The sequence below is a fragment of the Salvelinus namaycush genome, chromosome 23 (genome assembly GCF_016432855.1).
Source record: "Salvelinus namaycush isolate Seneca chromosome 23, SaNama_1.0, whole genome shotgun sequence".
In the NCBI taxonomy this organism is placed as follows: Eukaryota; Metazoa; Chordata; class Actinopteri; order Salmoniformes; family Salmonidae; genus Salvelinus; species Salvelinus namaycush.
Window position 1 is genome coordinate 2,815,968 of NC_052329.1, and position 27,400 is coordinate 2,843,367.

Below are 27,400 nucleotides of genomic sequence, written 5' to 3' on the forward strand. Positions count from 1 at the left end.
GATGTGGGTACCAGTAGCTTCAGAATGTGGGTACCAGTAGCTTCAGGATGTGGGTACCAGTAGCTTCAGGATGTGGGTACCAGTAGCTTCAGAATGTGGGTACCAGTAGCTTCAGGATGTGGGTACCAGTAGCTTCAGGATGTGGGTACCAGTAGCTTCAGGATGTAGGTATCAGTAGCTTCAGGATGTGGGTACCAATAGCTTCAGAATGTGGGTACCAGTAGCTTTAGGATGTGGATATCAGTAGATTCAGAATGTGGGTACCAGTAGATTCAGGATGTAGGTATCAGTAGATTCAGGATGTGGGTACCAGTAGCTTCAGGATGTGGGTATCAGTAGCTTCAGGATGTGGGTATCAGTAGATTCAGGATGTGGGTACCAGTAGCTTCAGGATGTAGGTATCAGTAGATTCAGGATGTGGGTATCAGTAGATTCAGGATGTGGGTACCAGTAGCTTCAGGATGTAGGTATCAGTAGATTCAGGATGTGGGTATCAGTAGATTCAGGATGTGGGTACCAGTAGCTTCAGGATGTAGGTATCAGTAGATTCAGGATGTGGGTACCAGTAGCTTCAGGATGTGGGTATCAGTAGATTCAGGATGTAGGTATCAGTAGATTCAGGATGTGGGTACCAGTAGCTTCAGGATGTAGGTATCAGTATCTTCAGGATGTGGGTATCAGTAGATTCAGGATGTGGGTACCAGTAGATTCAGGATGTGGGTACCAGTAGCTTCAGGATGTAGGTATCAGTAGATTCAGGATGTGGGTACCAGTAGCTTCAGGATGTAGGTATCAGTAGATTCAGGATGTAGGTATCAGTAGATTCAGGATGTAGGTATCAGTATCTTCAGGATGTGGGTATCAGTAGATTCAGGATGTGGGTATCAGTAGCTTCAGGATGTAGGTATCAGTAGATTCAGGATGTAGGTACCAGTATCTTCAGGATGTAGGTATCAGTATCTTCAGGATGTAGGTACCAGTATCTTCAGGATGTAGGTATCAGTATCTTCAGGATGTAGGTATCAGTATCTTCAGGATGTGGGTATCAGTAGCTTTAGGATGTAGGTATCAGTATCTTCAGGATGTAGGTATCAGTAGATTCAGGATGTGGGTATCAGTATCTTCAGGATGTGGGTATCAGTAGATTCAGGATGTGGGTACCAGTAGATTCAGGATGTGGGTATCAGTAGCTTCAGGATGTAGGTATCAGTATCTTCAGGATGTAGGTATCAGTAGCTTCAGGATGTAGGTACCAGTATCTTCAGGATGTAGGTATCAGTAGATTCAGGATGTAGGTATCAGTAGCTTTAGGATGTAGGTATCAGTATCTTCAGGATGTAGGTATCAGTAGATTCAGGATGTGGGTATCAGTATCTTCAGGATGTGGGTATCAGTAGATTCAGGATGTGGGTACCAGTAGATTCAGGATGTGGGTACCAGTAGCTTCAGGATGTAGGTATCAGTAGCTTCAGGATGTGGGTATCAGTATCTTCAGGATGTAGGTATCAGTATCTTCAGGATGTAGGTATCAGTAGATTCAGGATGTGGGTACCAGTAGATTCAGGATGTGGGTATCAGTATCTTCAGGATGTAGGTACCAGTAGCTTCAGGATGTGGGTATCAGTATCTTCAGGATGTGGGTATCAGTAGATTCAGGATGTGGGTATCAGTATCTTCAGGATGTAGGTATCAGTAGATTCAGGATGTGGGTACCAGTAGATTCAGGATGTGGGTATCAGTAGATTCAGGATGTAGGTACCAGTAGCTTCAGGATGTGGGTATCAGTATCTTCAGGATGTGGGTTTCAGTAGATTCAGGATGTAGGTACCAGTATCTTCAGGATGTAGGTATCAGTAGATTCAGGATGTGGGTACCAGTAGATTCAGGATGTGGGTATCAGTATCTTCAGGATGTAGGTACCAGTAGCTTCAGGATGTGGGTATCAGTATCTTCAGGATGTGGGTATCAGTAGATTCAGGATGTAGGTACCAGTATCTTCAGGATGTAGGTATCAGTAGATTCAGGATGTGGGTACCAGTAGATTCAGGATGTGGGTATCAGTATCTTCAGGATGTAGGTACCAGTAGCTTCAGGATGTGGGTATCAGTATCTTCAGGATGTGGGTATCAGTAGATTCAGGATGTGGGTATCAGTATCTTCAGGATGTAGGTATCAGTAGATTCAGGATGTGGGTACCAGTAGCTTCAGGATGTGGGTATCAGTAGATTCAGGATGTGGGTATCAGTATCTTCAGGATGTAGGTATCAGTAGATTCAGGATGTGGGTACCAGTAGATTCAGGATGTGGGTATCAGTAGATTCAGGATGTGGGTACCAGTAGCTTCAGGATGTAGGTATCAGTAGATTCAGGATGTGGGTATCAGTAGATTCAGGATGTGGGTACCAGTAGCTTCAGGATGTAGGTATCAGTATCTTCAGGATGTGGGTATCAGTAGATTCAGGATGTGGGTATCAGTAGATTCAGGATGTGGGTACCAGTAGCTTCAGGATGTAGGTATCAGTAGATTCAGGATGTGGGTATCAGTAGCTTCAGGATGTAGGTATCAGTATCTTCAGGATGTGGGTACCAGTAGCTTCAGGATGTAGGTATCAGTATCTTCAGGATGTGGGTATCAGTAGATTCAGGATGTGGGTACCAGTAGATTCAGGATGTGGGTACCAGTAGCTTCAGGATGTAGGTATCAGTAGCTTCAGGATGTGGGTATCAGTATCTTCAGGATGTAGGTACCAGTATCTTCAGGATGTAGGTATCAGTAGATTCAGGATGTAGGTATCAGTAGCTTTAGGATGTAGGTATCAGTAGCTTTAGGATGTAGGTATCAGTATCTTCAGGATGTAGGTATCAGTAGATTCAGGATGTGGGTATCAGTATCTTCAGGATGTGGGTATCAGTATCTTCAGGATGTAGGTATCAGTAGATTCAGGATGTGGGTATCAGTAGATTCAGGATGTGGGTACCAGTATCTTCAGGATGTAGGTATCAGTAGATTCAGGATGTAGGTATCAGTAGATTCAGGATGTAGGTATCAGTAGATTCAGGATGTGGGTACCAGTAGATTCAGGATGTGGGTATCAGTAGATTCAGGATGTAGGTATCAGTAGCTTCAGGATGTGGGTACCAGTAGATTCAGGATGTGGGTATCAGTATCTTCAGGATGTGGGTATCAGTAGATTCAGGATGTGGGTATCAGTATCTTCAGGATGTAGGTATCAGTAGATTCAGGATGTGGGTACCAGTAGATTCAGGATGTGGGTATCAGTAGATTCAGGATGTAGGTACCAGTAGCTTCAGGATGTGGGTATCAGTATCTTCAGGATGTGGGTATCAGTAGATTCAGGATGTAGGTACCAGTATCTTCAGGATGTAGGTATCAGTAGATTCAGGATGTGGGTACCAGTAGATTCAGGATGTGGGTATCAGTATCTTCAGGATGTAGGTACCAGTAGCTTCAGGATGTGGGTATCAGTATCTTCAGGATGTGGGTATCAGTAGATTCAGGATGTAGGTACCAGTATCTTCAGGATGTAGGTATCAGTAGATTCAGGATGTGGGTACCAGTAGATTCAGGATGTGGGTATCAGTATCTTCAGGATGTAGGTACCAGTAGCTTCAGGATGTGGGTATCAGTATCTTCAGGATGTGGGTATCAGTAGATTCAGGATGTGGGTATCAGTATCTTCAGGATGTAGGTATCAGTAGATTCAGGATGTGGGTACCAGTAGCTTCAGGATGTGGGTATCAGTAGATTCAGGATGTGGGTATCAGTATCTTCAGGATGTAGGTATCAGTAGATTCAGGATGTGGGTACCAGTAGCTTCAGGATGTAGGTATCAGTATCTTCAGGATGTGGGTATCAGTAGCTTCAGGATGTAGGTATCAGTATCTTCAGGATGTGGGTATCAGTAGCTTCAGGATGTGGGTATCAGTATCTTCAGGATGTGGGTATCAGTATCTTCAGGATGTAGGTATCAGTATCTTCAGGATGTGGGTATCAGTAGCTTCAGGATGTGGGTATCAGTATCTTCAGGATGTGGGTACCAGTAGCTTCAGGATGTAGGTATCAGTATCTTCAGGATGTGGGTATCAGTAGCTTCAGGATGTGGGTATCAGTATCTTCAGGATGTGGGTACCAGTAGCTTCAGGATGTAGGTATCAGTAGCTTTAGGATGTAGGTATCAGTAGCTTCAGGATGTGGGTATCAGTAGCTTCAGGATGTGGGTATCAGTATCTTCAGGATGTGGGTACCAGTAGCTTCAGGATGTAGGTATCAGTATCTTCAGGATGTGGGTATCAGTAGCTTCAGGATGTGGGTATCAGTATCTTCAGGATGTGGGTACCAGTAGCTTCAGGATGTAGGTATCAGTAGCTTTAGGATGTAGGTATCAGTAGCTTCAGGATGTATGTATGTATGTTTGCTTTCTCGTCACTTAGAGCCGTATTTGGACTTGAGACCTGTGCACTTAACTCACATTTATACCTCCTGTTAACATGAATTAATGATTTAGGTGAGTTGCACACACTTATCTCAACTCTGAATCAGCACATAGGGGTGATAGAGATAATCACCTTACAGTGGATTGCAAAAGTATTCACCCCCTCTGGCGTTTTTCCTATTTTGTTGCATTACAACCTGTAATTTAAATTGATTTCATGTAATGGACAAAAAAGTCCAAATTGGTGAGGTAAAATGAAAAAAATTACTTATTTAAAAAAATTATAAAAATTAAAAATTTGAAAAGTGGTGCAAGCATACCTGTTCACCCCCTTTGCCATGAAACCACTAAATAAGATCTGGTGCAACCAATTACCTTCAGAAGTCACATTAGTTAAATAAAATTGATCTTTCTGGCCATCAAGGAAAATGCTATGTCTGGCGCAAACCCAACACCTCTCATCACCCCGAGGACACCATCCATTTTTCATCGGCAGGGACTGGGAAACTGGTCAGAATTGAAGGAATGATGGATGGTGCTAAATACAGGGAAATTCTTGAGGGAAACCTGTTTCAGTCTTCCAGAGATTTGAGACTGGGACGGAGGTTCACCTTCCAGTAGGACAATGACCCTAAGCATACTGCTAAAGCAACACTCGAGTGGTTTAAGGGGAAACATTTAAATGTCTTGGAATGGCCTAGTCAAAGCCCAGACCTCAATCCAATTGAGAATCTGTGGTACGACTTAAAGATTGCTGTACACCAGCGGAACCCATCCAACTTGAAGGACCTAGAGCAGTTTTGCCTTGAAGAATGGGGTAAAAATTCCAGTGGCTAGATGTGCCAAGCTTATAGAGACATACCCCAAGAGACTTGCAGCTGTAATTGCTGCATAAAGTGGCTCTATAAAGTATTGACTTTGGGGTGTGAATAGTTATGCACGGTCAAGTTTATTTTTTTTGTCTTATTTCTTGTTTGTTTCACAATAACAAATATTTAGCATCTTCAAAGTGGTAGGCATGTTGTGTAAATCAAATGATACAAACCCCCAAAAATCCATTTCAATTCCAGGTTGTAAGGCAACAAAATAGGAAAAATGTCAGGGGGGGTGAAAACTTTCGCAAGCCCCTGTAAATGAAGATGATAGTCTTATACTCAGATGGCCTCTTCCCGTATTTTGTGTTAAACGCTCTCCAACAAATCTTTCTTAGTGTCCAACAAGCTTTCTCTGCCCTTAACCTTGTTCTGAACACCTCCAAAACAAAGGTCATGTGGTTTGGGAAGAAGAATGCCCCTCTCCCCACAGGTGTGATTACTACCTCTGAGGGTTTAGAGCTTGAGGTAGTCACCTCATACAAGTACTTGGGAGTGTGGCTAGACCGTGCACTGTCCTTCTCTCAGCACATATCAAAGCTGCAGGCTAAAGTTAAATCTAGACTTGGTTTCCTCTATCGTAATCGCTCCTCTTTCACCCCAGCTAACAAACCTAACCTTGATTCAGATGACCATCCTACCCATGCTAGATCATGGAGACATAATTTATAGATTGGCAGGTAAGGGTGCTCTCGAGCGGCTAGATGTTCTTTACCATTCGGCCATCAGATTTGTCACCAATGCTCCTTATAGGACACATCACTGCACTTTATACTGTTCTGTAAACTGGTCATTTCTGTATACCCAGCGCAAGACCCACTGGTTGATGCTTATTTATAAAACCCTCTTAGGCCTCATCCCCCATATCTGAGATATCTACTGCAGCCCTCATCCTCCACATACAACACCCGTTCTGCCAGTCACATTCTGTTAAAGGTCCCCAAAGCACACACATCCCTGGGTCGCTCCTCTTTTCAGTTCTCTGCAGCTAGCGACTGGAACGAGCTGCAACAAACACTCAAACTGGACAGTTTTATCTCTTCATTCAAAGACTCATTCATGGACACTCTTACTTACAGGTGTGGCTGCTTAGCGGGATGTATTGTTGTCTCTACCTTCTTGCCCTTTGTACTGTTGTCTGTGCCCAATAATGTTTGCACCATGTTTATGTGCTGCCATGTTGTGTTGCTACCATGTTGTTACCATGTTGTGTTGCTGCCAAGTTGTTGTCATGTTGTGTTGCTGCCATGCTGTGTTGTCGTCTTAGGTCTCTCTTTATGTAGTGCTGTGTTTCTTATTGTGATGTGTGTTTTGTCCTATATCTTTATGTAATTTATTTTTATTTTTAATCCCAGCCTCCGTCCCCACAGGAGACCTTTTGCCTTTTGGTAGGCCGTCATTGTAAATAAGAATTTATTCTTAACTGCCTAGTTAAATAAAGGTTAAATAAAAAAATTACAAATGAGCTAACTGATTGCATTTACATTTTAAAGGAATTCATAGAATATTAAATAAATATAGAACCTTACATCTAAATTGGATCAAACTTTTTCTAACAAGGAGATAGGAACCCAAAGAACTGGAAAAAAGCCACGGACCCCAACAACGAATACAAAGTATCAGTTCTCAGGTCTAACAAGTGCTTCTTGGAGGATTATTTCTTCATACTAAGTAATTTATTCCCAGTGAATTTGGTGTTTTTTCCCTGTTCAGAGAAATTAGTCATTGAAGTTGTTAGGTACAGTTGAAGTCGGAAGATAACATACACCTAAGCAAAATATATTTAAACTCAGTTGTTCGCAATTCCTGACATTTAATCCTAGTAAAAATTCCCTGTCTTAGGTCAGTTAGGATCACCACTTTATTTTAAGAATGTGAAATGTCAGAATAATAGTAGAGAGAATTATTTATTTCAGCTTTTATTTCTTTCATCACATTCCCAGTGGGTCAGAAGTTTACATACACTCAATTAGTATTTGCTAGCATTGCCTTTAAATTGTTTAACTTGGGTCAAACATTTCAGGTAGCCTTCCACAAGCTTCCCACAATAAGTTGGAGGAATTTTGGCCCATTCCTCCTGACAGAGCTGGTGTAACTGAGTCAGGTTTGTAGGCCTCCTTGCTCGAACACGCTTATTCAGTTCTGCCCACACATTTTCTATAGGATTGAGGTCAGGGCTTTGGGATGGGCACTCCAATACCTTGACTTTGTTATCCTTAACCTCTAATTCCTCCCAAACCCGGATCCGGGAGCACCCCCATCAGTAAAAAAGCTGACTAGCATAGCCTAGCATAGCGTCACAAGTAAATACTAGCATCTAAATATCATTAAATCACAAGTCCAAGACACCAGATGAAAGATACACATCTTGTGAATCCAGCCATCATTTCTGATTTTTAAAATGTTTTACAGGGAAGACACAATATGTAAATCTATTAGCTAACCACGTTAGAAAAGACACCACTTTTTTTACTCCACCAGTTTTTTACTCCATCAGTAGCTATCACAAATTCGACCAAATAAAGATATAAATAGCCACTAACCAAGAAACAACTTCATCAGATGACAGTCTGATAACATATTTATTGTATAGCATATGTTTTGTTAGAAAAATGTGCATATTTCAGGTATAAATCATAGTTTACCATTGCAGCCACCATCACAACTCTCACCAAAGCGACTAGAATAACTACAGAGAGCAACGTGTATTAACTAATTACTCATCATAAAACATTTCTGAAAAATACACAGCGTACAGCAATTGAAAGACACAGATCTTGTGAATCCAGACAATATTTCAGATTTTCTAAGTGTTTTACAGCGAAAACACAATATAGCGTTATATTAGCTTACCACAATAGCAAACATCACAACAGCATTGATTCAAGCCAAACATAGCGATAACGTATAAACCACCAAAAGATATTAATTTTTTCACTAACCTTCTCAGAATTCTTCAGATGATAGTCCTATAACATCATATTACACAATGCATATAGAGTTTGTTCGAAAATGTGCATATTTAGCGGCACAAATCGTGGTTATACAATGTGATTAGTGGCCAAAACTTCAAGCAATCTGTCCGGCGCCATCTTGGAGAGGCACCTAATCTAATCGAAAACTATTCATAAACTTGACTAAAAAATACAAGTTGGACAGCAAATGAAAGATAAATTAGTTCTTAATGCAATCGCTGTGTTAGATTTTTAAAATTAACGTTACTGCGCAATACAGCGTGCGCTAAAGCGAGACCGCACCATAATTCATGGCGGAATTATTATTTGACATTTGTCAACATAAGTACGAATTAACAGCATAAAGACTGCTTACTATTAGCTGAGCTTCCATCAGAATCTTGGGCAAGGTGTCCTTTCTCCAGAACAATCGTCTTTTGGTTGAAAGATCTTCTCCTGTCGAAATAGCAGCTAACGATAGCCACCCACTGGAGAGGTGTCCAACTCGTGAAAGCGCATGACAAAGAAATCCCAGAAAATCGCAATAAACTGCTATAAACTGCTATAAATCGGTTTAAATTAACTACCTTATGATGTCTTTAACACCTATAACGAATAAAAACATGACCGGAGATATAGAACTACTAAAACGAAAGCGTTTGCAGGACGCCATTGTGATGTCTTCTTGCGCCAGGCGCACCGTTGAAAAGGACGGTACTTCCGTTCCACGGTCTTATATAGGGTCCCAGATTGCGCAATCCACTCCATTCAAATTCTCCCCGCTTACTGACATCTAGAGGAAGACGTATGCAGTGCATGTAGCCCGATGGCTTACATGGGGACTTATAAACTGACCTCAGAACAGGGACCTCGATTTCTGAAATCTCACTCCCTGACAGGAAATGTGCTGCAGAATGAGTTCTGTTTCACTCAGAGAAATAATTCAAACGGTTTTAGAAACTAGAGAGTGTTTTCTATCCAATAGTAATAATAATATGCATATTGTACGAGCAAGTATTGAGTACGAGGCAGTTTAATTTGGGAACTCATTTTTACAAAGTCGAAATGGCGCCCCCATAGGCTCAAGAGTTAAGCTATTTTGCCACAACTTTGGAAGCATGCTTGGGGTCATTGTCCATTTGGAGGACCCATTTGCGACCAAGCTTTAACTTCCTGGCTGATGTCTTGAGATGTTGCTTCAATATATCCACATAGCTTTCTATCCTCATGATGCCATCTATTTTGTGAAGTGCACCAGTGCCTCCTGCAGCAAAGCACCTCCACAACATGATGCCGCCACCCCCGTGCTTCACGGTTGGGATGGTGTTCTTCGGCTTGCAAACTTCCCCCTTTTTCCTCCAAACATAACAATGGTGATTATGGCTAAGCAGTTCTATTTTTGTTTCATCAGATCAGAGGACATTTCTCCAAAAAGTATGATCTTTGTCCCCATGTGCAGTTGCAAACCGTAGTCTGGCTTTTTTATGGTGGTTTTGGGGCAGTGGCTTCTTCCTTGCTGAGCGGCCTTTAAAGTTATGTCGATATAGGACTCGTTTTACTGTGGATATAGATACTTTTGTACCCGTTTCCTCCAGCATCTTCACAAGGTAATTTGCTGTTGTTCTGGGAAGGATTTGCACTTTTCGCACCAAAGTACGTTCATCGCTAGGAGACAGAACGCATCTCCTTCCTGATCGGTATGACGACTGAGTGGTCCCATGGTGTTTATACTTGCCTACCATTGTTTGTACAGATGAACGTGTTACCTTCAGGCGTTTGGAAATTGCTCCCAAGGATGAACCAGACTTGTGGAGGTCTACAATTTTTTTTTATGAGGTCTTGGCTGATTTCTTTAGATTTTCCCATGATGTCAAGCAAAGAGGCACTGAGTTTGAAGGTAGGCCTTGAAATACATCCACAGGTACAACTCTAATTGACTCAAATGATGTCAATTAGCCTATCAGAAGCTTCTAAAGCCATGACATAATTTTCTGGAATTTTCCAAGCTGTTTAAAGGCACAGTCAACTTAGTGTATGTAAACTTCTGACCCACTGGAATTGTGATACAGTGAATTATAAGTGAAATAATCTGCCTGTAAACAATTGTTGGAAAAATTACTTGTGTCATGCACAAAGTAGATGTCCTAACCGACAACCCAAAACAATAGTTTGTTAACAGGAAATTTGTGGGATTGGTTGAAAAACGAGTTTTAATGACTCCAACCTAAGTGGATGCAAGCTTCCGACTTCAACTGTATGTCCTGTCCAACATTTTTATTTGACCACTAGATGGTGCAGTTCCAGTTATTTTTTTAGGCATGGGGTGTGGGATCCTTCGGTGGCTTTCTACCGTTTCTTTGGATTCCACGTCTTACTCATTGTTAGAAAAAAGTTTAGTCCAAATCAGAGGTTGGGTACTATATTTATTGGATATTATATAAATCCTCTAAATTAAAATGGCCAATTAGGGTGCAATCAAATTAGCTTAATCTCAGAGATCAAATTATATTTCAACAAAATAATGTTGCAGGAATGCTAATCCTATCTGTTTCTAATTACAGAAATGATTTCAGAACAATTTGAGATGGTTTGTGTCATGGCTTGCTGAAACGTGTTTGCTAGGACAGTGTTGTTGTGGAGTGTGGTTGAAGTTGGACAGGGTGGTTTAAGATTAGGAGTAGAGGTTTAAAACAGGCCTTTACCTCCCAGGAGATGACCAGTTCATGCCTGCGGCCGTTCCCTCCACTGACGTTAGCTGGGGCCACCGAGGGGACTGCAGGACAGAACAATGACACATATATTAATTATGCGAGAAATAGTGGTGTAAACACCTTTATGAGCAAATATGAATATAATAACCATCAAAGAAAAGTAAACTTGGAGTCACGCGATGACATGGTGTGTGGTCCTCCCACTACGACACGGGAAACCATGCAGTTTATTAGGCTACACATGAAATAAGATATTGTAACGGCAGATTTCCTCCTCTTCGTCTGAAGGTGTAGCAGGGATCGGACCGAAGCGCAGCGTGGTTAGTGTTCATCATGACTATAATAATGACAAAAAACGTGAACACTACAAAATACGAAAACAACAAATGTGAAAAAAACGAAACAGTCCTATCTGGTGCATAGACACAAAGACAGAAGACAACCACCCACAAAACCCAACACAAAACAGGCTACCTAAATATGGTTCCCAATCAGAGACAATGACTAACACCTGCCTCTGATTGAGAACCATATCAGGCCAAACAACAAACCCAACATAGAAACACAAAACATAGAATGCCCACTCAACTCACGTCCTGACCAACACTAAAACAAAGAAAACACAATAGAACTATGGTCAGAACGTGACAGATATGATGAACTTCACAGGGTGGTCTCCGTTACAATAAATATCGAGGGTCTTATTCTGCTGACATGTTGATCGATGCTTGGCTGCCGTTTGACACACAAAAAAACCATAAATAACTATATGGAAGGTTAGACAAAAACAATAAAACACATTTTCAAACATTTCCACAAACATGAATGACATCACACTTGCTCTTTTTTTGTCTGTGTATGTTTTTGTTTGTTGTCAAAAACAAAACAGCGCAAAAAAAAGAAAAAGGGAGGAACATGGTGGAGATGTGTTGCAGCACAAGTTAGGCCTATTATTTAAAATCACCTGAAACAGATGGCTACATTATACAATACATCACCAGCAGTATGTGGACACCCCTTCATACACTATATATACAGCAGTATGTGGACACCCCTTCATACACTATATATACAGCAGTATGTGGACACCCCTTCATACACTATATATACAGCAGTATGAGGACACCCCTTCATACACTATATATACAGCAGTATGTGGACACCCCTTCATACACTATACATACAGCAGTATGAGGACACCCCTTCATACACTATATATACAGCAGTATGTGGACACCCCTTCATACACTATATATACAGCAGTATGTGGACACCCCTTCATACACTATATATACAGCAGTATGTGGACACCCCTTCATACACTATATATACAGCAGTATGTGGACACCCCTTCATACACTATATATACAGCAGTATGTGGACACCCCTTCATACACTATACATACAGCAGTATGTGGACACCCCTTCATACACTATATACAGCAGTATGTGGACACCCCTTCATACACTATATATACAGCAGTATGAGGACACCCCTTCATACACTATATATACAGCAGTATGAGGACACCCCTTCATACACTATATATACAGCAGTATGAGGACACCCCTTCATACACTATATATACAGCAGTATGAGGACACCCCTTCATATACTATATATACAGCAGTATGTGGACACCCCTTCATACACTATATATACAGCAGTATGAGGACACCCCTTCATACACTATATATACAGCAGTATGTGGACACCCCTTCATTCACTATATATACAGCAGTATGAGGACACCCCTTCATACACTATATATACAGCAGTATGTGGACACCCCTTCATACACTATACATACAGCAGTATGTGGACACCCCTTCATACACTATATATACAGCAGTATGTGGACACCCTTTCATACACTATACATACAGCAGTATGTGGATACCCCTTCATACACTATATATACAGCAGTATGTGGACACCCCTTCATACACTATATATACAGCAGTATGTGGACACCCCTTCATACACTATATATACAGCAGTATGTGGACACCCCTTCATACACTATATATACAGCAGTATGTGGACACCCCTTCATACACTATATATACAGCAGTATGTGGACACCCCTTCATACACTATATATACAGCAGTATGTGGACACCCCTTCATACACTATATATACAGCACTATGTGGACACCCCTTCATACACTATATATACAGCAGTATGTGGACACCCCTTCATACACTATATACACAGCAGTATGTGGACATCCCTTCATACACTATACATACAGCAGTATGTGGCCACCCTTTCATACACTATATATATACAGCAGTATGAGGACACCCCTTCATACACTATATATACAGCAGTATGTGGACACCCCTTCATACACTATATATACAGCAGTATGAGGACACCCCTTCATACACTATATATACAGCAATATGTGGACACCCCTTCATACACTATATATACAGCAGTATGTGGACACCCCTTCATTCATTATATATACAGCAGTATGTGGACACCCCTTCATACACTATATATACAGCAGTATGAGGACACCCCTTCATACACTATATATACAGCAGTATGTGGACACCCCTTCATACACTATATATACAGCAGTATGTGGACACCCCTTCATACACTATATATACAGCAGTATGAGGACACCCCTTCATACACTATATATACAGCAGTATGTGGACACCCCTTCATACACTATATATACAGCAGTATGTGGACACCCCTTCATACACTATATATACAGCAGTATGAGGACACCCCATCATACACTATATATACAGCAGTATGTGGACACCCCTTCATACACTATATATACAGCAGTATGAGGACACCCCTTCATACACTATATATACAGCAGTATGTGGACACCCCTTCATACACTATATATACAGCAGTATGTGGACACCCCTTCATACACTATATATACAGCAGTATGTGGACACCCCTTCATACACTATATATACAGCAGTATGTGGACACCCCTTCATACACTATATATACAGCAGTATGTGGACACCCCTTCATACACTATATATACAGCAGTATGAGGACACCCCTTCATACACTATATATACAGCAGTATGAGGACACCCCTTATTATACTATATATACAGCAGTATGTGGACACCCCTTCATACACTATATATACAGCAGTATGAGGACACCCCTTCATACACTATATATACAGCAGTATGTGGACACCCCTTCATCCACTATATATACAGCAGTATGAGGACACCCCTTCATACACTATATATACAGCAGTATGTGGACACCCCTTCATACACTATACATACAGCAGTATGTGGACACCCCTTCATACACTATATATACAGCAGTATGTGGACACCCCTTCATACACTATACATACAGCAGTATGTGGATACCCCTTCATACACTATATATACAGCAGTATGTGGACACCCCTTCATACACTATATATACAGCAGTATGTGGACACCCCTTCATACACTATATATACAGCAGTATGTGGACACCCCTTCATACACTATATATACAGCAGTATGTGGACACCCCTTCATACACTATATATACAGCAGTATGTGGACACCCCTTCATACACTATATATACAGCAGTATGTGGACACCCCTTCATACACTATATATACAGCACTATGTGGACACCCCTTCATACACTATATATACAGCAGTATGTGGACACCCCTTCATACACTATATACACAGCAGTATGAGGACATCCCTTCATACACTATACATACAGCAGTATGTGGCCACCCTTTCATACACTATATATATACAGCAGTATGAGGACACCCCTTCATACACTATATATACAGCAGTATGTGGACACCCCTTCATACACTATATATACAGCAGTATGAGGACACCCCTTCATACACTATATATACAGCAGTATGAGGACACCCCTTATTATACTATATATACAGCAGTGGACACCCCTTCATTCAACATATATACAGCAGTATGTGGACACCCCTTCATCCACTATATATACAGCAGTATGAGGACACCCCTTCATACACTATATATACAGCAGTATGTGGACACCCCTTCATACACTATATATACAGCAGTATGTGGACACCCTTTCATACACTATATATACAGCAGTATGTGGACACCCCATCATACACTATATATACAGCAGTATGAGGACACCCCTTCATACACTATATATACAGCAGTATGAGGACACCCCATCATACACTATATATACATCAGTATGTGGACACCCCTTCATACACTATATATACAGCAATATGAGGACACCCCTTCATACACTATATATACAGCAGTATGTGGACACCCCCTCATACACTATATATACAGCAGTATGTGGACACTCCCTCATATACTATATACACAGCAGTATGAGGACACCCCTTAATACACTATATATACAGCAGTATGTGGACACCCCTTCATATACTATATATACAGCAGTATGTGGACACCCCTTCATACACTATATATACAGCAGTATGTGGACACCCTTTCATACACTATATATACAGCAGTATGTGGACACCCCTTCATACACTATATATACAGCAGTATGAGGACACCCCTTCATACACTATATATACAGCAGTATGAGGACACCCCTTCATATACTATATATACAGCAGTATGTGGACACCCCTTCATACACTATATATACAGCAGTATGAGGACACCCCTTCATACACTATATATACAGCAGTATGTGGACACCCCTTCATTCACTATATATACAGCAGTATGAGGACACCCCTTCATACACTATATATACAGCAGTATGTGGACACCCCTTCATACACTATACATACAGCAGTATGTGGACACCCCATCATACACTATATATACAGCAGTATGTGGACACCCCTTCATACACTATACATACAGCAGTATGTGGATACCCCTTCATACACTATATATACAGCAGTATGTGGACACCCCTTCATACACTATATATACAGCAGTATGTGGACACCCCTTCATACACTATATATACAGCAGTATGAGGACACCCCTTCATACACTATATATACAGCAGTATGTGGACACCCCTTCATACACTATATATACAGCAGTATGTTGACACCCCTTCATACACTATATATACAGCAGTATGTGGACACCCCTTCATACACTATATATACAGCAGTATGTGGACACCCCTTCATACACTATATATACAGCAGTATGTGGACACCCCTTCATACACTATATATACAGCAGTATGTGGACACCCCTTCATACACTATATATACAGCACTATGTGGACACCCCTTCATACACTATATATACAGCAGTATGTGGACACCCCTTCATACACTATATACACAGCAGTATGTGGACATCCCTTCATACACTATATATACAGCAGTATGTGGCCACCCTTTCATACACTATATATATACAGCAGTATGAGGACACCCCTTCATACACTATATATACAGCAGTATGTGGACACCCCTTCATACACTATATATACAGCAGTATGAGGACACCCCTTCATACACTATATATACAGCAGTATGTGGACACCCCTTCATATACTATATATACAGCAGTATGAGGACACCCCTTCATATACTATATATACAGCAGTATGAGGACACCCCTTCATACACTATATATACAGCAGTATGAGGACACCCCTTCATACACTATATATACAGCAGTATGAGGACACCCCTTCATACACTATATATACAGCAGTATGAGGACACCCCTTCATACACTATATATACAGCAATATGAGGACACCCCTTCATACACTATATATACAGCAGTATGTGGACACCCCTTCATTCAACATATATACAGCAGTATGTGGACACCCCTTCATACACTATATATACAGCAGTATGAGGACACCCCTTCATACACTATATATACAGCAGTATGTGGACACCCCTTCATACACTATATATACAGCAGTATGTGGACACCCCCTCATACACTATATATACAGCAGTATGTGGACACCCCCTCATATACTATATATACAGCAGTATGAGGACACCCCTTCATACACTATATATACAGCAGTATGAGGACACCCCATCATACACTATATATACATCAGTATGTGGACACCCCTTCATACACTATATATACAGCAATATGAGGACACCCCTTCATACACTATATATACAGCAGTATGTGGACACCCCCTCATACACTATATATACAGCAGTATGTGGACACCCCCTCATATACTATATACACAGCAGTATGAGGACACCCCTTCATACACTATATATACAGCAGTATGTGGACACCCCTTCATATACTATATATACAGCAGTATGTGGACACCCCTTCATACACTATATATACAGCAGTATGTGGACACCCTTTCATACACTATATATACAGCAGTATGTGGACACCCCTTCATACACTATATATACAGCAGTATGAGGACACCCCTTCATACACTATATATACAGCAGTATGTGGACACCCCTTCATACACTATATACACAGTAGTATGTGGACACCCCTTCATATACTATATATACAGCAGTATGTGGACACCCCTTCATACACTATATATACAGCAGTATGTGGACACCCCTTCATACACTATATACACAGTAGTATGTGGACACCCCTTCATACACTATATATACAGCAGTATGTGAACACCTTCAACATACACAGCAGTATGTGATCACCCATTCAACATATACAGCAGTATGTGATCACCTATTCAACATATACAGCAGTATGTGATCACCCATTCAACATATACAGCAGTATGTGGACACCCCTTCAAAATATACTATATATACAGCAGTATGTGGACACCACTTTAAAATATACAATATATAAACAGCAGTACTGTATGTGGACAACCATTCATAAAGTATATATACAGCAGTATGTGGACACCCCTTCAACATACACTATATATACAGCAGTATGGGGACACCCCTTCAACATACACTATATATACAGCAGTATGGGGACACCCCTTCAACATACACTATATATACAGCAGTATGGGGACACCCCTTCAACATACACTATATATACAGCAGTATGAGGACACCCCTTCAACATATACTATATATACAGCAGTATGAGGACACCCCTTCAACATACACTATATATACACATCACTACGTGATCACCCCTTCAAATGAGTAGATTTGGCTTTTTCAGGCACACCAGTTGCTGACAGGCATATCAAATCAAGCACACAGCCATGCCATCGCCATAGACAAATATTGGCACTGGAATGGCCCGTACAGAAGACCTCAGTGACTTTCAACGGTTCAATCAAGTCAGATAGTCCAATTGACTTTCAACGCCACCTTTCCAACAAGTCAGCTAGTCCAATTGACTTTCAATGCCACCTTTCCAACAAGTCAGCTAGTCCAATTGACTTTCAATGCCACCTTTCCAACAAGTCAGCTAGTCCAATTGACTTTCAACGCCACCTTTCCAACAAGTCAGTTAGTCCAATTGACTTTCAACGCCACCTTTCCAACAAGTCAGTTAGTCAAATTGACTTTCAACGCCACCTTTCCAACAAGTAAACTAGTCAAATTGACTTTCAACGCCACCTTTCCAACAAGTAAACTAGTCAAATTGACTTTCAACGCCACCTTTCCAACAAGTCAGCTAGTCAAATTGACTTTCAACGCCACCTTTCCAACAAGTAAACTAGTCAAATTGACTTTCAACGCCACCTTTCCAACAAGTAAACTAGTCAAATTGACTTTCAACGCCACCTTTCCAACAAGTAAACTAGTCAAATTGACTTTCAACGCCACCTTTCCAACAAGTAAACTAGTCAAATTGACTTTCAACGCCACCTTTCCAACAAGTAAACTAGTCAAATTGACTTTCAACGCCACCTTTCCAACAAGTAAACTAGTCAAATTGACTTTCAACGCCACCTTTCCAACAAGTCAGCTAGTCAAATTGACTTTCAACGCCACCTTTCCAACAAGTAAACTAGTCAAATTGACTTTCAACGCCACCTTTCCAACAAGTAAACTAGTCAAATTGACTTTCAACGCCACCTTTCCAACAAGTAAACTAGTCAAATTGACTTTCAACGCCACCTTTCCAACAAGTAAACTAGTCAAATTGACTTTCAACGCCACCTTTCCAACAAGTCAGCTAGTCAAATTGACTTTCAACGTCACCTTTCCAACAAGTCAGCTAGTCAAATTTCGGCCCTGCTAGAGCTGCCCCGTTCAACTGTTATTGTGAAGTGTAAATGTCTTGGAGCAACAACGGCTCAGCCGCGAAGTGGTAGACCAAACAAGCTCACAGAATGGGACCGCAGAGTGCTGAAGTGCATAGCGTAAAAATCATCTGTCCTCGGTTGCAACCCTCACTACCGAGTTCCAAACTGCCTCTGGAAGCAACGTCAGCACAATAACTGTTTGTCGGGCGCTTCATGAAATGGGTTTCCACGGCCGAGCAGCCGCACACAAGCCTAAGATCACCATGTGCAATGCCAAGCGTCGACTGGAGTGGTGTAAATCTCGCCGCCATTGACCTCTGGAGTGATGAACCATGCTTCATCATCTGTGACAGATGGGTTTCGTGCATAGTGCCAACTGTAAGGTTTGGTGTAGGAATAATGGTCTGGGGCTATTTTTCATGGTTTGGGCTAGGCCCCTTAGTTCAAGTGAAGGGAAATCTTAACGCAACAGCCTAAAATTAAATGTATTTATAAAGCCCTTTTTACATCAGCCGATCTCACAAAGTGCTGTACAGAAACCCAGCCTAAAACCCCAAACAGCAAACAATGCAATGACATTCTAGACAATTCTGTGGTTCCAACTTTGTGGCAACAGTTCAGGGAAGGACCTTTCCTGTGTCAGCATGACAATGCCCCCGTGCACAAAGCGAGGTCCATACAGACATGGTTTGTCGAGAACAGTGTAGAAGAACTTGATTGGTCTGCACAGAGCCCTGAACTCAACCCCATCGAACACCTTTGGGATGAATTGGAAGGCCGACTGCGAGCCAGGCCTAATCGCCCAACATCAGTGCCCGACCTCACAAATGCTCTTGTGGCTGAATCAAAGCAAGTCCCCTCAGCAATGTTCCAACATCTAGTGGAAATTCTTCCCAGAAGAGTGGTGGCTATTATAGCAACAAATGTGGGACCAACTCCACATTAATGCCCATGATTTTGGAATGAGATGTTTGATGAGCAGGTGTCCACATACTTTTGGTCATGTAGTGTATATTCTACATTGTTGTCAGTATGTATGTAGCCTTCTTTAAGGGGATCATTGAGATACCGTTGAGAGTAAGAAGGTCGTTTTAGTGGGAGTTACCTTCTTTGCTAAGTAGGAAACACACACACAGACCGAGGAGTTACCTGCTTCTTTAGTGCGAACCCCCCTGGATGGGGCACTAGGGTCTCCTGTTCCGATAGCATTACTGGCCACCACCCTGAACTCATAGTCCACCCAGGGGTTGAGCTCCACAGCCATGGCTGACTCCATGTCCCCTGTCACTGGCTCTGGGTCTGGAGAGGACGGAGGGAGGGAGAGATATAGATACACAGATTTGATATAGATATACAGAATAGATATACAGATACAGTTGAAGTCGAAAGTTTACATACACCTTAGCCAAATACATTTAAACTCAGTTTTTCACAATTCCTGATATTTAATCCTAGTAAAAATGCCCTGTCTTAGGTCAGTCTTAGGTCAGTCTTAGGTCAGTCTTAGGTCTACCATTTTTTTTTCTGAGGTCTTGGCTGATTTCTTTAGATTTTCCCATGATGTCAAGGAAAGAGGCACTGAGTTTGAAGGTAGGCTTTGAAATACATCCACAGGTACAACTCCAAATGACTCAAATGTTGTCAATTAGCCTATCAGAAGCTTCTAAAGCCATGACATAGTTTTCTGGAATTTTCAAAGCTGTTTAACTTAGTGTATGTAAACTTCTGACCCACTGGAATTGTGATACAGTGAATTACAAGTGAAATAATCTGTCTGTAAACAATTGTTTGAAAAATGACTTGTGTCATGCACAAGGTAGATGTCCTAACCGACTTGACAAAACTATAGTTTGTTAACAAAACATTTGTGGAGTGGTGGAAAAACTAGTTTTAATGACTCCAACCTAAGTGTATGTAAACTTCCGACTTCAACTGTACATATCTAGAGGGAGAGATGAGAGAGAGAGACACAGAGAGACAGAGAGACAGAGACGGAGAGAAAGAGAGACAGAGAGAAAGAGAGACAGAGAGAAAGAGAGAGAGAGGGAGAGACGGAGAGACGGAGCCAGAGAGAGACAGAGAGAGCGAGAGAGAGAAAGAGACAGATAGAGACAGAGATAGAGAGAGAGAGAGCAAGAGAGAGAGATAGAGAGACAGAGATATATAGAGAGAGAGATAGAGAGACAGAGATAGAGAGAGAGAGAGACAGCAACACAGTTAGACCCAACCAAATCATGAGAAAACAAAAAGATAGTTACTTGACACATTGGAATGAAGTAAAAGAAAAACAGAGCAAACTAGAATGTTATTTGCCCCTAAACAGAGAGTACACAGTGGCAGAATACCTGATCACTGTGACTGACCCACAATTAAGGAAAGCTTTGACTATGTACAGACTAAGTGAGCTTAGCTATGCTATTGAGAAAGGCCGTCGTAGGCAGACCTGGCTCTCAAGACAATATTGGCTATGTGCACACTGCCCACAAAATGATGTGGAAACTGAGCTACACTTCCTAACTTCCTGCCAAATGTTTGACCATATTAGAGAGTGTCACGCCCTGGCCTTAGTATTCTTTGTTTTCTTTATGTTTTTTAGTTAGGTCAGGGTGTGACATGGGGAATGTATGTGTTTTGTAGTGTCTATGTCTATGTTCTATGTTGCATGTGTGCACTTAGTTCAGGTTTAGCTTCACGATCGTTTGTTTTGTTCATTTTGTAAGTGTTTGTTTTTCCTTCATTAAAAGAAGATGTATTTTTCACGCGCTGCGCCTTGGTCCTCTCTTTCTCAAGAAGACGATCGTGACAGAACTACCCACCAAACATGGATCAAGCAGCGTGAGAGGAACCAACAACAGCGGCAAAGAAACCAGGACTCGTGGACATGGGAGGAAATATTGGACGGAAAAGGACCCTGGGCTCAGACAGGGGAATATCGCCGCTCTGTTGAAGAGAGGGAGGCAGCTAAAGCCCAGGAGCGGTGGTATGAGGAGGCAGCAAGGAGACGTGGCTGGAAACCCGAAAAGCCTGTGAGTAAACCCCAAAAATTTATTGGGGGAGGGGGCTAAAAGGGAGAGTACGTGTTACGCAGTAGAGCGCATGGTGTCTCCTGTACGCGTGCATAGCCCGGTTCGGTACATTCCAGCTCCACGTATCGGCCGGGCTAGATTGAGCGTTGAGCCGGATGTCATGAAGCCGGCCCAACGCATCTGGCCACCAGTGCGTCTCCTCGGGCCGGCTTACATGGCACCAGCCTTAAGCATGGTGTCCCCGGTTCGCCTACATAGCCCGGTGCGGGTTATTCCACCTCCCCGCACTGGTCGGGCGACGGGGAGCATACAACCAGGTAAGGTTGGGCAGGCTCAGTGCTCAAGGGAGCCAGTACGCCTGCACGGTCCGGTATTTCCGGCGCCACCTCCCCGCTCCAGCCCAGTACCACCAGTGCCTACACCACGCACCAGGCTTCCAGTGCGTCTCCAGAGCCCTGTTCCTCCTCCACGCACTCTCCCTGTGGTGCGTGTATCCAGCCCAGTGCCTCCAGTTCCGGCACCACGCATCAAGCCTCCTGTGCGTCTCCAGAGCCCTGTACGCACTGTTCCTTCTCCCCGTACTCGCCCTGATGTGCGTGCCCTCAGCCCGGTACCACCAGTGCCGGTACCACGCACCAGGCCTATAGTACGCCTTGAGAGTCCAGTGTGCCCTGTTGTTGTTCCCCGCACTAGCCTGAAGGTGCGTGTCTTTAGCCCGGTACCTCCAGTTCCGGTACCACGCACCAGGCCTACAGTGCGTCTCAGCCAGCCAGAGTCTGCCGTCTGCCCAGCGGCGCCTGAACTGCCCGTCTGCCCAGCGGCGCCTGAACTGCCCGTCTGCCCAACGGCGCCTGAACTGCCCGTCTGCCCAACGCCGTCTGAACTGTCCGTCTGCCAAGCGCCGCATGAACTGCCCGTCTGTACTGAGCCTTCAAAGCCGCCCGTCTGCCATGAGCCTGCAAAGCCGCCCGTCTGCAATGAGCCTTCAGAGCCGTCCGCCAGACAGGAGCCGCTAGAGCCTTCCGCCAGACAGGATCAGCCAGAGCCTTCCGCCAGCCAGGATCAGCCAGAGCCTTCTGCCAGCCATGACCAGCCAGAGCCGTCAGCGAGCCATGACCAGCCAGAGCCGTCATCCAGCCATGACCAGCCAGAGCCGTCATCCAGCCATGACCAGCCAGAGCCGTCATCCAGCCATGACCAGCCAGAGCCGTCATCCAGCCATGACCAGCCAGAGCCGTCATCCAGCATTGAGCCGTCATCCAGCCGGGATCCGCCAGAGCCAGCCAGCCAGGATCCGCCAGAGCCAGCCAGCCAGGATCCACCAGAGCCAGCCAGCCAGGATCCGCCAGAGCCAGCCAGCCAGGATCCGCCAGAGCCAGCCAGCCAGGATCCGCCAGCCAGTCCGGAGCTGCCCCTCAGTCCGGAGCTGCCCCTCATTCCGGTGCTGCCCCTTAGTCCGGTGCTGCCCCTTAGTCCGGTGGGGTTAATTTGGAGGGTGGCCATTTGGAGGAAGCTACCAAAGCGGGTATTGACAATGGTGGAGTGGGGGCCACGTCCCGCACCCGAGCCGCCGCCATGATGGGGCCCACCCCGTACCCTCCCCTTTCTAGTTCAGGTTGTGCGGTCGGAGTCCGCACCTTTGAAGGGGGGGTACTGTCACGCCCTGGCCTTAGTATTCTTTGTTTTCTTTATGTTTTTTAGTTAGGTCAGGGTGTGACATGGGGAATGTATGTGTTTTGTAGTGTCTATGTCTATGTTCTATGTTGCATGTGTGCACTTAGTTCAGGTTTAGCTTCACGATCGTTTGTTTTGTTCATTTTGTAAGTGTTTGTTTTTCCTTCATTAAAAGAAGATGTATTTTTCACGCGCTGTGCCTTGGTCCTCTCTTTCTCAAGAAGACGATCGTGACAGAGAGACATATTTCCCTCAGATCATACAGATCCACAACGAATTCGAAAACAAACCCAATCTACTGGGTGAAATACCACAGTGTGGCATCACAGCAGCAATATTTGTGACCTGTTGCCACAAGAAAAGGGCAACCAGTGAAGAACAAACACGAGTCTGTAATACCAACATGTTTTAAGCAGACCACCATAGTGCCTGTGCCCAAGAACACTAAGGTAACCTGCCTAAATGACTACCGACCGTAGCACTCACGTCTGTAGCCATGAAGTGCTTTGAAAGGCTGGTCGTGGCTCACATCAACACCATCATCCCAGAAAATCTAGACCCACTCCAATTTGCATACTGCCCAAACAGATCCACAGATGATGCAATCTCTATTGCACTCCACACTTCCCTTTCTCACCTGAACAAAAGGAACACCTATGTGAGAATGCTATTCATTGACTACAGATCAGCGTTCAAAGCTCATCAACAAGCTATGGACCCTGGGACTAAACACCTCCCTCTGCAACTGGATCCTGGACTTCCTGACGGGCCGCCCCCAGGTGGTAAGGGTAGCTAACAACACATCCACCATGCTGATCCTCAACACAGGGGCCCCTAAGGGGTGCTCAGTTCCCTCCTGTACTCCCTGTTCCCTCATGACTGCATGGCCAGGCACGACTCCAACACCATCATTCAATTTGCCGATGACACAACAGTGGTAGGCCTGATCAGCGACAACGATGAGACAGCCTATTGGCAGGAGGTCAGAGACCTGGCAGTGTGGTGCAAGGACAACAACCTCTCCCTCAACGTGATCAAGACAAAGTAGATGATTGTGGACAACAGGAAAAGGACGACAGAGCACGCCCCCATTCTCATGGACGGGGCTGTAGTGGAGCAGTTTGAGAGCTTTAAGTTCCTTGGTCTCCACATCACCTATGAACTAACATGGTACAAGCACACAAAGACAGTCGTGAAGAGGGCACGACAAAACCTATTCCCCCTCAGGAGACCGAAAAGATTTGGCATTGGTCCTCAGATCCTCAAAAGGTTCCCCAGCTGCATCATAGAGAGCATCCTGACTGGTTGCATCACTGCCTGGTATGGCAACTGCTCGGCCAACCACCAGGCACTACAGAGGGTAGTGCGAACAGCCCAGTACATCACTGGGACCAAGCTTCCTGACATCCAGGACCTCTATACCAGGCAGTGTCAGAGGAAGGCCCTAAAAAGTGTTAAAGACTCCAGCCACCCAAATCATAGACTGTTCTCTCTGCTACCGCATGGCAAGGAGTAACGGAGCGCCAAGTCTAGGTCCAAAAGGCTTCTAAACAGCTTCGACCCCCAAGCCATAAGACTCCTGAACATCTAGTCAAATGGCTACCCAGACAATTTGCAGTGCCCCCCACCCCCTCTTTACACCACTGCTACTCTCTGTTGTCATCTATGTCACTTTAAAAACTCTACCTACATGTACATACAACTCTATTCCACATCAAGTAACTGACACAAGCAGTAAAATTAGATTTGTTCCAGTCTTTGGCAGCAAAGAAGTGGAAGGAAAGGCGGCCAAAGGAAGTGTTGGCTTTGGGGATGACCAGTGAAATATACCTGCTGGAGCGCGTGCTACGGGTGGGCATTGCTATGGTGACCAGTGAGCTGAGATAAGGCGGGGCTTTACCTAGCATAGAAATATAGATGACCTGGAGCCAGTGGGTTTGGTGACGAATATGTAGTGAGGGCTAGCCAACGAGAGCATACAGGTCGCAGTGGTGGGTGGTATATGGGGCTTTGGTGACAAAAAGGATGGCACTGTGATATACTACATCCAGTTTGTTGAGTAGAGTGTTGGAGGCTATTTTGTAAATGACATCGCCAAAGTCAAGGATCGGTGGGATAGTCAGTTTTACGAGGGTATGTTTGGCAGCATGAGTGAAGGAGGCTTTGTTGCGAAATAGGAAACTGATTCTAGATTTAATTTTGGATTGGAGATGCTTAACGTGAGTCTGGAAGGAGAGTTTACAGTCTAACCAGACACCAAGGTATTTGTAGTTCTCCACATATTCTAAGTCAGAACAGTTCAGAGTAGTGATGCTGGACAGGCGGGATGGTGCGGGTAGCAATCGGTTGAAGAGCATGCACTTAGTTTTACTAGCATTTAAAAGCAGTTGGAGGCAACGGAAGGAGTGTTGTAATGGCATTGAAGCTCGTTTGGAGATTTGTTAGCACAGTGTCCAAAGAAGAGCCAGATGTATACAGAATGGTGTCATCTGCGTAGAGGTGGATCAGAGAATCACCAGCAGCAAGAGTGACATCATTGATATATACAGAGAAAAGAGTCGGCCCGAGAATTGAACCCTGTGGCACCCCCATAGAGACTGCCAGAGGTCCGGACAACAGGAACTCCGATTTGACACACTGAACTCTATCTGACAAGTAGTTGGTGAACCAGGCGAGGCAGTCATTTGAGGAGCCAAGGCTATTGAGTCTGCCAATGAGAATGCGATGATTGACAAGAGTCGAAAGCCTTGGCCAGGTCGATGAAGACGGCTGCACAGTACTGTCTTTTATCGATGGCAGTTATGATATCGCTTAGGACCTTGAGCGTGGCTGAGGTGCACCCATGACCAGCTCGGAAACCAGATTGCATAGTGGAGAAGGTACGATGGGATTCTGTTTGTTAACTTGGCTTTCGGAAGTTTTTAGAAAGGCAGGGCAGGATGGATTTAGGTCTATAACAGTTTGGGTAACATACATAACAGTGTCACCCCCTTTGAAGACGTGGATGACCGCGGCAGCTTTCCAATCTTTGTGGATATCAGACGATACGAAAGAGAAGTTGAATGGGCTAGTAATAGGGGATGAAACAATTTTGGCAGATCATTTTCGAAAAAGAGGGTCCAGATTGTCTAGCCCAGCTGATTTGAAGGGATCCAGATTTTGCAGCTCTTTCAGAACATCAGCTGTCTGGATTTGGGTGAAGAAGAAGTGGGGGTGGCTTGGGCAAGTTTCTGCAGGGGGTGCAGAGCTGTTGGCAGGGGTTGGGGTAGCCAGGTGGAAAGCATGGCAAGACGTAGAAAAATGCTTATTGAAATGATCGATTATCGTAGATTTATCGGTGATGACAGTGTTTCCTAGCCTCAGAGCAGTGGGCAGCTGGGAGGAGGTGCTCTTATTCTCCATGGACTTTACAGTGTCTCAAAACTTTTTGGAATTAGTGCTACAGGATGAAAATTTCTGTTTGAAAAAGCTAGCCTTAGCTTTCCTAACTGACTGAGTATATTGGTTCCTGACTT

The 27,400-nt window shown here is 43.5% G+C and overlaps 1 protein-coding gene across 1 annotated transcript in view; it reads right to left on the reverse strand.

The window, feature by feature from the left end:
• cntn5 (contactin 5) overlaps positions 1-27,400 on the reverse strand; it is a gene marked incomplete at its 5' end in the record, with an annotated part of 395,923 nt that overhangs the window by 103,391 nt on the left and 265,132 nt on the right. Inside the window, 2 exons of the mRNA XM_038962131.1 lie at positions 10,983-11,053; positions 20,335-20,484. Of these exons, the coding sequence (XP_038818059.1) occupies positions 10,983-11,053; positions 20,335-20,484 (221 nt within the window). The remainder of the gene's footprint in view (positions 1-10,982; positions 11,054-20,334; positions 20,485-27,400) is intronic.